The sequence below is a fragment of the Elephantulus edwardii genome, unplaced genomic scaffold (assembly GCF_000299155.1).
Source record: "Elephantulus edwardii isolate Elephantulus edwardi_28Jun2011 unplaced genomic scaffold, EleEdw1.0 scaffold00006, whole genome shotgun sequence".
NCBI lineage: Eukaryota > Metazoa > Chordata > Mammalia > Macroscelidea > Macroscelididae > Elephantulus > Elephantulus edwardii.
Genome location: NW_006399756.1, coordinates 36,069,630 through 36,083,069, shown reverse-complemented (window position 1 = coordinate 36,083,069; position 13,440 = coordinate 36,069,630). Strand labels below are relative to the sequence as shown.

At 46.0% G+C, this 13,440-nt stretch overlaps 1 protein-coding gene across 1 annotated transcript in view; it reads right to left on the bottom strand.

Moving 5' to 3' along the window:
- Window positions 1-13,440, bottom strand: part of SORBS1 (sorbin and SH3 domain containing 1) — a 115,830-nt gene that overhangs the window by 14,373 nt on the left and 88,017 nt on the right. The window contains exons 19-22 of the mRNA XM_006880092.1: window positions 12,077-12,123; window positions 7,633-7,747; window positions 7,388-7,513; window positions 5,274-5,468 (exon numbers count right to left, since the gene is read on the bottom strand). Coding sequence (XP_006880154.1) covers window positions 5,274-5,468; window positions 7,388-7,513; window positions 7,633-7,747; window positions 12,077-12,123 — 483 coding nt within the window. The remainder of the gene's footprint in view (window positions 1-5,273; window positions 5,469-7,387; window positions 7,514-7,632; window positions 7,748-12,076; window positions 12,124-13,440) is intronic.

Genomic DNA, 13,440 nt, shown 5'->3' with positions numbered 1-13,440 from the left:
ACCTTCACATAGTCAGTTTCACCCCAAGAGGGCCTCACCACTCTCCACATACACTCTTTACGTTCTTGTCTCTGGGCTTTTTGCCTTGCTTGCTGCCTTCTCATTGTGTATTTATGACACACATACTATTTTTTCTGGATCAAATGAAATGCCTATTTTTTTCATGCAGTTTTCCCCTCCCTCCTGCCGCTTGCTTATTCTTCCCTCCATGATGAACTTCCTGAGTGCTGTGTTTATCACTCTCTTTTCTCATCTGCATAATAATTACCTGTATATGTGCCTTATCCCTCCAAAGGGGATCATAAAACTCCTTTAGTTGGGATTAGCCTTTTGACTTTCAACCAACAAATACTTACTGCCCACGTTCATAGACAGACCAGGTGTCCCTGACTGTTATGTGCAGTTGAGTCTGACTAGAGAGTGATAAAATTCTTAGGCCCCACTGAGAAGTGCTCCAATGGGTCAAGCAGCAGCAGCACAAAGGCACTTAATCTAGGCCTGTGGTGGGTTGGGTGGGAGTGGAAAAGTGAGCGACTGACTGATGAGAATTCTCCAGGCAGACAAGTTGGAAGACGAGATTGGTGAGGCACACAGGATCAGGTCACATGGGGTCGTCTATGCCCGTTGGGCTGAGAAGAGTCTATTTTGAAAGCAATGGGAAGTCCCTCACAATGTTAATCTCCTCTATCTGTAAGAGCACTTAGCACAGTGCCAGAATATCCTAGACGCCCTGATGAGACAGTAATTAACCGTAACATTGCATAAAGTTGTTTTCACTGAAGGCTCTGCTAAACCTGATTTTATTTATCCATTACTTATCCTAGTTCTCCCAAAACTCCATTATACTCAAGTTGACTTTTCCAAAGCAAGGAGACTACTGGGCGGCAGTTATCTCTCGCTCCATGAGCTGCTCTACAATGTACTGGTCCGTGTCATACAGCCTGAGGTCTCATCATCGGATGGAGCCATTCATTAAAGATCAGCTGTCATTGAAGTCTCATCTATCTTTAGCTATTAGTCACCCAGAGGATCCCAAGAGACAAGAGGGCTCCATTTCCAGAGTTACTAGTGCCTGCTCTTGGTCACTGGAGGGTAATGTGAGGGGGTGAGGGCAGGAATCCATTAACACACTCCTCCAGCTCTCAAAGGAAGCAAACCCAGGGGGTCACAGCCTGAGTGCATTTGTGGGGAAGGGGCTTGGACTGGAAGAGGAGGAGGAAAGAAGGAGGGCAGGGGGTAGGACACCTGGGGTCCAGAGGCCCACCAGGAAAGCAAGCTTATTTTCAGTGACTCTGGCTTTCTATAATGAACGAAACCTCCAGTGTTCCCAGCTTGTCCTCCTGCATCCTCTGCTAGGAAGAGGGAAGTGGACACACGTAACCCCGCTTGGAGCTCTGGCACTGCGTACACTTCCTGTGTATACTGGATCCTGGAATTGGGCTGTAGTGATGACTCACAATGGCGTGCTGGTTCGACTTAGTTTACAGAATGGTTCCTGTGTCAGAGACACTGAATTCCTTTCAACTAATCACTTCACCATTTCTTAACCAGACACACCCGTTTCTTCCACATGCCAAGTACACTGCAGGAACACAGCTCCAGGAGCAGTCAAGTCTTTCTGGCATTTCTAACGACCCATAGACTCGAGCAGGCCCTGAATGAATGAGTATTGAGTGAATCAGTGCAGCTCCTGAGGGAAGCTGGAACTGCGGGCCTGAGGACTGAGCATAGCTTAATTTGTGCTACATTTATTGTACACACTGGACACTTGAATGATATGGAAATAGCTTCAGGAATTCCATTTGATCCTAAAGAGGTTCTAGAACATTCGAAACAGCAACAGACAACCCACGAGGGAGGTGCTATAGTGTCTATTTATAAAGAGCGGCCCTGCTCTCAGTCCTTTGCATAGCACTTCAAGCACATTATTTAATGAAATCCCCTCAGCCGCTCCCAGAGGCACCTGATAGCTGCATTCACAGATGAAATGGAAGCTCGGAGAAGGGGAGGGGGCCTCCTATGCCACCAGCTAGTAAGAGGTGGAAAAGCATTCCAACTTGATTATTTCCAATCCCAAAGTCAGTTTACACTCAGTCAGAACTCCATACTCTACTTTGAGGAACTGTCCAAAGTCTTTGACATTTAGGGTACTAAAACTGCACAGCCAAGATGAGAATCATGGCTGGTCTAGTTGCCAAGTTCATCTCCTCCTGAAATTTCCCACTCCTCGGAAAATGTTAAGGCCACTCTGGTCCAATCAGATCTTTGTGACTGAGTTGGAGTGAAGATGGAGCAGACTCCATCAAAATCTGGTGTGCCCACTGGATGATGCCAGGCTCGCCAGAACCCTAGGCAGGTAGACCCAGAAATCCCTCCCCAGAACTACAATGCACCGCTCATCATAAACACAGACCCTGCACTCCCACACACAGACAGGACACAGGACGCAGACCTGGGGGAACTGAGCGCCAGAAGCAAACCATGGGTTACGTAAACAAAGTGCCTTGCACACAAAGCTGAACAAAACCGAACTAGCACACCAAACAGAAGCCTGGTGTTCTCAGCTATGTTAGAGCAAATCAAGGATTATCTCCAAGGTATAGATGGGGCACAGGAAGGCTTTCCTTGCCATGTGCCTTTGTGCCAGACCAAGAGGTGTCCAAAGTGGGGGTAACTGGTGGCTCTCGTGAAAAGGCCAAAATCAAGCCTGTCCTTGGCCTCCTGCTGTGCCCTGACACCTTATTTAAAGGCCCCTCTGTTTCCTCCTAGCCATATCTTTGCTTTCAAGGGAAACAGTTTTCACCCTCACCCACTGGGTTTGGGTGGATGGCCCACCCTACCAAATGCAATGCCGAGGGCACACACGTCATGCTGCAGGCCTACCTGGCTCACACCACTCAGGGTAGCTTTCTTTTCGGCCTGCTCACCAGTTCTACGCAGCTCTGTCTGCTCAGCCTCCCTTCCTGGAAAAAGGCCGCCCGGGGGTTTGTGGGGCCGGCCTTCCTCAGGAGGCTGGAGATCTGAGAGTCTCTGTTCAGTGCTCAGGCATTTGACCACGTCTGAAGGTTTCAAGCAGCTCTTCCGAGAGATCTTGGGTACGCCAGGGCCTCTCTCACCTGCTTCCTTCTCTGCTCGCCTCTCATACTGTCTGCTCTCGTCCCTCCACTGCTGCCACTTGCTCTGACTGCTAAAGGCATCACTAAGCTCAGAGATGACCTTCTCAGAGCGTCCAAGCAGTGGCTGGGAGAAACTATTCTGGCGGACACCTGAAGGTGGCATGTAGATACCACCATCTCCGTTGACATGAAGGGAGGCCTGGGCACTGGAGGCCAGGAAGTAGGGTTTGTGGGGTGGAGGTAGAGCCAGTGGGGAAGTTACTGTGCGTGGGGTAGAACGATCTAGCCAACTAGAATGAGGGAGACTGAGGGACAGGGAGGGACTGGCCCTCATCGACAAGGTGAAGGGATCGGGGTTATAGACAGTAGTCTCTGGCAGAGGAGGCAGAGGTGGGGTCAAGGCCAGAGAGCGCCTGGCTGGGACGCCCACAGTCAGTGAGATCCACTCGGAAGTGATGGCGTGCATCTCAGGGGACACGGTCTGGGTCTGGCAGGGGTGGGGCACAGATGAGAGGGCTGGCGTGATGAGCTTGCTATGACTGGGAAACTTAAAAAGGAGAGAGAAAACATAAGAAAGAAGCAAAAGATACAAGTGTCAGCATAAAGAAGAAAGCAGTAAAATAATCCCCAGGGGGGTAATAGAGAGGAATGGAATGGAGGAGATGAGATTGACACCCTGGCGTCCAGAAAGGAAATCACTCAGGATTGAAGGGAGGAGGGGATGTGGGCTCATGACCAAGAGAGTGAGTGAGTGCGTGCACGCGCCTGTGTGTGTGTGTGTGTGTGTGTGTGTGTGTGTGTGTGTGGAGTGTGCACGTTTGTGGGGAGGATGCCAGAAGCAAGTGGTATGGAAAAAGGTTCCCATTAGAGTTGTCACAGGTACTTCCCGCCTCCTTAACAGAATCAGGTTTCCAAAGGGACACATAGGAAGCTTGCTCCCTCCCTCCAATCCTCTCACTCTCCCACCCAGGTCACCTCTGCAACCTAAGCCCTGACCCAGAACCACAGGGAAGAGAGATGGTCCATCACTGGGGGCATTCCTTGGACTGTCATTTTAAAGGGTCTAGCAAAAAAAAAATAAATAAAATAAAATAAAAAATTTCCAGAATGTAGCGTGTATAGTCATCTTTTCCAATAGTGCTGGGTTCTGGTTGACTGAAGAATCTAGCTAACTTGCTTGTATCGCCACAAAGCAGAACCCCCTGCTCTAATCTCACTCCCTTTGGGAGGTCACAGGATATGGGTCACTCTGTGCAGGAGGTCAACGAAGACCAACTGGGAGAGGAGGGCACGGGTCCCTGCCCTTGAGATCACAAGATATGGGTCTGGCTACTGGAGTCAGCAGTGAGCAGGTGGGAGAGGAGGAAATGACAAGAGGCACCTGCCACGTGTTACCTGGGCTCCTGGGTCCTGTGCTCATTCTTGGGACACCCTCCCTACAACTTATCACATAAGTTCGGCTTATTTCTCAAGATTTCACCCCTTGGTACCTCTGTAGAACCCAAAGCTTTCTTTCCCCACCCCCCTCTTGGCTTTGGGAACATAAGGGTTGATTTAGAATAACATATTTTAGAACAAGCTTACTCATAGTCAGTGTTCCGTAAAACAAACATCTTACTGCATGTACCTACGTTCCCTAATCTCTTTCAGGTCAGTGCTAACAAAGATGTAAATTCACTTCCAGCCTCTTTCCAGTGAATACTCCTGCAAAGAATAATCTAGAGCTTTCTACGTGATTGAGAATGTGAAATTCTCTTTCAATGTCTGTCTTCTCTAGGCCAAGCATGACCAACAAGATGATTAGGAAAACCGTCCTGGTTCACAACACTATGCTGGGCTTGGTGTTTATGACACAGTGGTGGTACCAGAGCACAGCTCCTACATGATGAGAGGCTTAGAGTACGGAGTTTTGAACCAACAGATAAAGTTGAAAAGAATCCTTATTTCTCTTTCCCTAGTCACCTAAGCCCCAGATCATTTCCTTTCCCTAAGATTCCATTTCTCTCACCAAGTGCTTGAAAAATGCCATCTGTGTATGTGAAAACAAACCCCACTGTTCACTCTGCTGTGCTGCAGACAGAATCACAGTGCTGTGGGTGTAACCCGAGGTTGGCCCTGCTGAGTGTGAAACCTGGTGACGGGGAGGAGCTCGGATACCTGTGGGCTTGCAGTGGCACTACGACTTGGGGAGGAGGAGTAAGGCAGGTCAATGTAGTCCACGGGGGTTTTCACCAGCGGCCGTTTGATCACGTCCACGTAGGTGATGGGGAAGATGCCTTGTCGGGACGTTCCTGGGATCCTCCCTTCATACCAGTTCTCATCCACCTGTCGAAGCAGCGTGATCCTCTCTCCCTGCAAGACACAGCAAGGAAACGGCTCTTGTGACCCCATGCCTCTGCAGCCAGAGGCCCCTGCCCACACTCTGCACATCTCAACTTATTTATCACTCAGGAGAATCTTTCTGGCTCTCACTACATGGAATAAATGGAATCGACATCACTAAGACGGGATGCCACAGCAGTAGAGCTACCTGCACACTGGGAAGTCAAGTCTGATTTTTAAATAGTTCAGTAAGGAGGAAGGTCTGATTCATTACCTCCAGCTTGAAAAGCATCCCACAGACTTCTTTTTCGTCTTCGTACTTATTTAACACAGATAGACAATTATCCAGTATTCTTTGCTAAGGCAAAGTCGGAGGATTTTTTTTTTGGAGTGAGGTGGGAAGGTTATCTTTTCTTTCTTTTTTATAATGTAAGAAATACAAACTTATAATTACAAAAATTACTCATACACTTGGGGATTAGTGGTGTGTTAGGTGCTATTGAGCTGACTGTGACTCTCAGAGACCCTGTGCTCTATCCTGTGACATTCTCCGACAGGCTCAAACCTATTGTTACAGTCACTGAGTCAGTCCATCCTGTTGAGGGTCTTTCTCTCTGACTCTCCACCTTTCATGTATGATGTCTCTTTTCAAGGACTGGTCCCTCCTAACAACACGCCCTAAGTATGTGAGACCAAGCTTCCCCGTCCTTGTCTCATCTGTTGACCTTTCGCTATACGGTCTACCCAGATCTATCTTTATGCTCTTGTATGAACCTTGCATCTGTTTTTTTCTTAACAATACTGAACACTGTATTTCACTTTTGAAAAATATTTTATACTTAATAATATACAGTGAACATTCCTCTTTATCAAGAAGTGTATTTTTATGTTTTTAATGGGATTGCACAACCATTAATGGTAAGGAACCACCACAGGATTTTTCTACTCCACAGCCATATAAATGATTTAACTATTGATTCCCAAGCTGATGGGAATTTAGGTTGTTTTTACACAAAGTGGCCCGTCTTTTCAAAGGCATTTTTCCCCCCATTTCCTTTATTCTCCAACAATAACAACAACAAAATCCCCCTAAGAGTATCATCAGTGATTTTAGCAAGCAGCTCCAAGTATTTGAGCTCCTAAGAAGAAGAGTTTCTTCATAGCTCAATTATGTTCCTATCAACATGCTGAGTTTACTCAAAGGCGGTTAGGATGTTAAAACTGATGTCTCCTGCTTACTGAGCACTGACTGGATGCCAGGTGTTATGCTGCGGGCTTCACTTAGCTGTCTCATTTTGTCCCCTGACCACAACGTTAGCCTTGGAAAGATTACTTAACTCCCTAAAAAGCTACAGAGTTGATAACCTGTGATTTATGGTTTCTAAGTTTTTTTAAAAATTTCTCCTTGTATAGAGAAAATAACCAAACAGAATATCCTTGCTTTTTCCACTAGGCCATACCAGTGTGTTTTAAAGCTTGTTCCACTGCAGTATTTATTACACCATCAAGTGCTCAAGAGATGTTGATCGGTTTGTGGCAGATGCCTTATTGTTAGCGGCCACTGAGTTGCCTCTGACTCACAGTGGCCCTTGTAAGCCCTGCCTGTACGATCTTCATGGTCTCTGGCATGCTTAAGTCTGATGTTGAGTTCACTATGCGTTCCAAGTGCCTTCCCATTTTGGGGGTTATCTTCCAGTGCTCTCTCAGTTAATAAGACTATAAATAATGTCTTTCAGTGTTGAATCAATGTAGTCTAATCTGACACCTTCTTTCCAAGGTTTATTTCTAAAATTACCTAGTTTCTGAAAATGTTCTAATTTCCTTAACTCAAGCACGCTCAGTGCACATCTCTAAGAGGTACAGACAGGGTCATCATACCGGCCCATGAGACAGTACCACATGACCCGTAACACCCACCCAACAGGACCCGGGCCATGTGATGAGCTTACCTTCCTGAAGGACATTTCCACTTGCGTGTCACCATTAAAGTTAAACTTTGCAACAGCTTCGCCGTATTCTAAAATCTGCACTGGTGTCATCTTTTTGGGCTGAGCCTTCTCAGCAGGAGGGAGAAGCTAAGACAGGAAAAAAAAAGCAAAAAGAAAGTAGGAAAATGAGAGAAAAAGAAGGAAATGAAACCCAATGGCATAGTGACTCAATGGTGCTTTTCCTCAGAAAGGGAAGGAGCTGGTACCTCGATGTAGGTGCGTGGGAAGATGCCCACTCGGCCGTGGTGCTCGCCCTCATACCAGTTCTGGTCAATCTGCTTATAAATGTAAACAATATCTCCCTTCTGTAGAGGAAGCTCCCTGTCAACAGAGGATTAAGGCATTTTAACAGGTTTCACTATAGGCAAGGTTGAGATGTTTCAGAATTTTAGCAAAAGGAGACTCCAAGTGGGGCCAAAGGGGGGGGGGCAGATTAAAGAATAGTGTGCTCCACATATTTGGAGGGGAGAACTCCACTGCTGAAGGGATTACACCACACTTGGATGGATTTTAACATCAAATTGACGAGCACTGCAAAGTACTTAAAAGCCTTCTTAATTTGTATCTGTGGTAGTTTCCCCAACATAGTTTTTAGTATGAATACTATTTAAGCCTCAGAATCATCATCCAAGACATAGTAATGTACCTAGATTTCCTAATTAATATTTAACAGATGATTTTTTAAAAGTCTAATATTTAACAGATGATTTTTTAAAAGTCTCTTTCATTGCTCTCGTCTATGCCCAGTATGTCATCGTGCCTTCATTTAAATTAGTTGAGCTACACTGTTAAGCCAAAAGACCCCACCTCTCTGGTGGTCTGAATCTTCAAGTGGCTCTAAGGGACAAAGATGGGCAATCTCCTCCCATTCAATTTATGGCCTTGGGAACTGAATGGAGAGTAAGCTATGAGTTGGTTTTCCACTCAACAGACATGAGTGAGTGAGTTCACTTAAATTACCCTCAACTGCCTTGTGATATATCGGTACCCTTCTAGCACTCCATTTAGACATCCATCCAATCATTTCAGTCTCCTTCTATCCACAGAAAGGTTCTAAATTTAGATAGATCTGGGTTCCACCCTCAGTTCTATGGTGTCCTAGCTCTAGGACCTTGGGCGAGGTTAAACAGCTCTGGGACTCTCCTGCTCTAAAACAGGAGCTTAAGTGTTGTCAGGAGACTACAGATGTGCTACAGGTAACACACTCAGCAAATTGCCTAAGTAAAGGTTCATTCCTTTCCTTTTCAACATGGAAAAGGGATCTTGGAGAGAAAAGTGTTTATTCCTTCATACATTCTTCATGCCACTTAAATTTCTTCCATACCCAACCCTTTGGTTTGTCTAAAAGATGGTATCAATAGCTAATCAGAATGCCTTTGAGACTGAGACAACAAGGAAACGAGAAACAAAAGGAAAACATTAAAGGAGAACAAAAGTTTTAACTAGAAGAGAGAAAATGACCTAAATTCTTTCCATTTGCAACAGACCAAGACCATGGGAAGCAAGGCCTCCGATTGTAATTTGGAGGGGGAGTGCCTGCTTTGCAGTGTACCAGGAAGTCCCATGGTGCGTGAGGGATGCTGGCTAAACAATGGGGGCACATCTGGAAAACTTCACACAAAGTCCACACTGTGAGGCCTGAGAGAACAAGGCGGCCTTTGTAGGTCCCACATTGATAGACAAGATTCTTCTGATCCTAAAAAGGCCTCTGAAGGGGTTACACTTGCCCCTGGGCCAAAGGAATATCTTTGACTAAATTCTCACAAAGCCCTCCTTGAAGCGGCTCTGAATACCACCTCCTTGGGATTCACACACGAAGGAGGAGTATGATGTACTTTAGATCTTTCCTGGTGTGGCATTACTCTTCTGAGCAACATACAGGGAAATCTACAACCAAGAGACTGTGAAGGTGCTTCCAACACTCAAAGTCTATGGAACTGGTATTTACTCTTTCAAAAGGTTTCATTAATATCATGGATCAGATTGTGCCCCCATGGATTGCATATGGGTAATGATGTAACGTGGAGTTCTGCAATGATTGCCCATGATCTGGTAAATGAAACAGTTAAAGAATTAAGGGTGGGACATACCCCTTAACTCCATCACAGCCCTGGGAGCATCCCTGTCCTCTGGACGATATCACCTTTGATCTTGAGACATAAGGGAAGTGAGCAGAGGTGTATAAATTACCCAATCTTTCCCACAGTTTCTCAGTAGTGTGATGGGGATAACAATGTCTTTGTTTTCCTTTGAACTGGGAACATTCTAGACAAGATGAATAGAATGGTGTAGTGATGATACTACATTTGTCTTGATCTCATGTTGAAAGGCATCAGTTTGGCTAACCAGTCAAGAACCTATCTCGGTTTTCCTGTCTCTGGTTAAAATAAAGAGTGAGAGATAATATATTTTGAGCATTATGCGATATTACACAAAATGTTTTACTGGTGATGACTTAAATCACTTGTGTCCTCAGCTGCGGTACAAGAGAGACTTTTTTTTTTTTTTAAATCTTCAACATATAGAGGAAAAAACAGCAGGAGAGAGACTGAAAGTGAGTGGCATAATCAGGATTTGAACTGAGGACTTCCTGCCTCTAAAACCTGGAATCCTACCAACTCATGTTAGCTGATGAATCAAAGGATTAGAGTAATGACAGACAAAAGTGTACCATATTTGCCCACTGTTATTGCTGGTACGCACTATCAAGTCAGAACCAACTCACCGCTGACACCCCCCCCCCCCCCCCCCCCCCCCCCCCGCCCCGGTGTGTTTTCAGAGGCAGTAAATGGCACTGGAAGAGACTGTCCATCTTTCTCCCACGGAGCAGCTGGTGAACTTGAACTGTGGGTCTTTGGGTTAGGAGCACAACTCCTTACCAATAAACCACTAGAGCTCCCTGTATTTGTCCATGTGTCCTAGAAATCATAGCCTCATCATTATTTTATGTCAGAAGTTATCTGCACCATGACTGCTAGGGCCCACACTCAGCATTTCCCAGCATCTGAGGATGAAGGGGGCTTTCTTATCACCTCCTACTGATGGGCCATCAGCATAGCTGCCAGTCACTTAATTTTTAGCTGCAAATGGACACCTGTGGCCTATTTTCACCCTCAGTTAGAAAGAAAACAAACAGGTTCCTTTTGCAACCTGTAGCGTCCTGCAACTCAACAGCTCCATGGACAGTTCCCAGCTCCCCTGGAACACTTGTTAGCTAAGCCTGACAGGTTTCCTCACTGGAGGAATTTTAGAGCCATTGGGCAATGATGGCTGTATCAAAGTGGGATGGGAGGTACAGATAATAGTAGTAGGCAGTGGTTTCAAATGCATTTTCCTGACGACCACCTTCTCAAAGCACACACCTGCAGAAATGCTAGCCTCATCTGTGTTCCCACAGGCCTTTCATTTCCTGGGAGGTGTCAGCAAGACTAGTAAAGTTATCTTTCTGGTCACTGATTCTGGCTTCTTCCATAGAAAGGGCATGTCCGATCAAGCCTACCCTTAATCAAGGAAACTGAGCCCCTCCACAGGAAAAGGCCTGGGTTTGAACCCTGACTCCTTCTTATCAGCTCAGGCATGTTCATGGGTTTGGGTTGTTGTGGGGGGGTTTCTTGGGGGGGTGGGGGGAAATGCAGGTACACAGACCAATTAGTTTCCCATTCAACAGTTGATACACAATTTGTCATTGGTTGGTATCTCCTCAATGTGTCAGCATTCCACCTCGCTCTAACTTCTACCCCTCTCTCCCCATTTCTGTCCCTCCAGTTTCCCTGCCCCTCCTGACCTTCTCGTCTTTGCTTCTGGAAAATATGTTGTCCATCTGGATGTCATTTTGGATTATTCTAAGAAGCACACTGCTTGTGGGTGTAACTGTTTGTCTTACAGGCCAGTCTATTATTTGGCTGTGAGGTGACCTCTGAGAGTGATTTCTGTTCTAGGTTAAAAGGGTTTGTCAGGATGACAGAGGTGCTTTGGTGGGGCAGCAGCTAAACTCTTGACTTGTTGCTCAATGGGAGAAATATAGGCAATCTGCTTCTGTAAAGACTGACAGCCTAGAAAACGCTGTGGGGTGGTTCTGGTCTGTCCTTCCTGGGTTGCTATGAGTTGGAGTGGATCAAAAGCAGTGGGTTTGGGGTTGTTTTTGGAGAAGTCATACGCTTGGCGGTTCTTCAGCCTCTCTCAGTCCAGTAAGTTTGGTCTTTTCTACGAATTTGAGTTTTGTTCTGCATTTTTCTCTCATTTCAAAGAGGGCCTTTTGCTGTGTTTGAATAAGTTTCTTAACCTCTAATTAGCTTCCTCACTTGTGCAGAGGGGACAAGAACAGTACCTGCCACACTCGTGGAGTGATGTTGTTGTCAAGTGCCCGCGAATCGAGCATGACTTGAAGTGACTCCTCGAACAACAGACCTGAAGCCTGCCCTGTCCTGTGCCATCCTCGCCATCTCTGACCACTAGAGCCCACTGCAGAACTCACCATCTCATGAACATGTGACCAGGGTTGAACGAATTCACTACTTTGAACGGGGTTTATGACATAGTAATGCTAGTCAACATTTTTTTTATTAATACATTTCTGACTTTCTTTAAAAGTGAGTGGCTGTGTTTCAAAGAGGCTGTGAAGACGACGAATAAATACAACATGATACTTACTTTAGTGTTTGAGCTTTAAAGTCAAATTTGGCTCTAGCAGGTCTCATCTAAACACAAGGGTAAAAGGAGGAGAGAAAAAAAAACCACACAAGTTAAAGTCACAGCTCATACACAGTGAAAAGGACATGTTTTTACAAGTCTCTTAAAAGCAAAGCAGGAAAATTCACCCTAAACCAATTTGTGCTGGTATTGAAATGTGGGCAAAATTCTAGTTGCCTGACCTCAGAACCCTAACTGGACGTTCGTTCAGTCCATGCTCTTAGGCACGAGAATGCCCCCAAGCAGGGCCACTCTTGGGAAGGAGGTGCTGGACAGGACTCAAAGCTGCTGACCCTGGCGATTCAAGAAAAATCCCTATGGCGATCCTTTATCTACTGTCTCATTCCCTAGGGGATACCTTGGATTTGCCTGACTTAAATCAAGACCTGCAACAGAAGAAACCCTGTTTCACCTCTCACCTTATCTTCAACTCTCACCTTTCTCGCGGTCTGTGAGGTCATTCAAAAAGCCAGCTAAGGCGCATTCCCTTTAGCTGGCATCCCATTCCTGTTGGAGGCAGCCTCTCCTTCCAGACAGACCCCAGGTCTGGACATCATCCTTGGCCTCTGCCTCCACTTCCTCATCAAGCCTATCTGTCATATATGTCAACCTCCATCGTTCCATGACCCACTCAGGTCTGACCTCCTGTTCCCACAGGCACAAAGCTTCCTTTCACTCCACTGTTCTCTTCACGCTAATCCACTGCCACTCAGGAATACAAATAACATTCCTCAAATGCTTCCGCAACTCACTTCCTTGCTTTGAAGTCAGCTGAGATGCGTGCCCGTCCCTGAGACCAAATCTCCATTCTCGACATGGGTTAAAAGCCTTCGGAGCAATTACTCCTTCCTCTTACCTACTGCCTTTATCTCTTATTACACCTAAGTCCTCTTTCTAATCCAGTCAAGCAAATCAATTGGCTATACCTCCCTTAATGTCCCTGGACTTTGTTCCTCTCCAATTACATCAAGTAGTATGCCTTTACTTACCACAGTTATTGGCATTTCTTCCTCACCTTTTATTTTTAACTATTTTAGTTTAAAGGAAGGTAGGAGGCAGAAACCGTTTGAACCAGTTGTTTCTGGCAGAGTGTAATTCTCCGCCCCAGACCGGAGCAGGCCCCAGAGTCAGTAGGAATAGCTCTGCTCTGGCCTGAGAGGCAAAGCTTCCTTTTCAAATGGGGTCTTCCATTTTCAACTGCTATGACCTTCCGGTCTGGGGAAACAACGCGATGAAAATTAAATGACACATTTCCTCCTCAACGCTGGTGAGCCTGAAGAGACAGAGACAGAGAGAGAGAGAGAGAGAGAGAGAGAGAGAGAGAG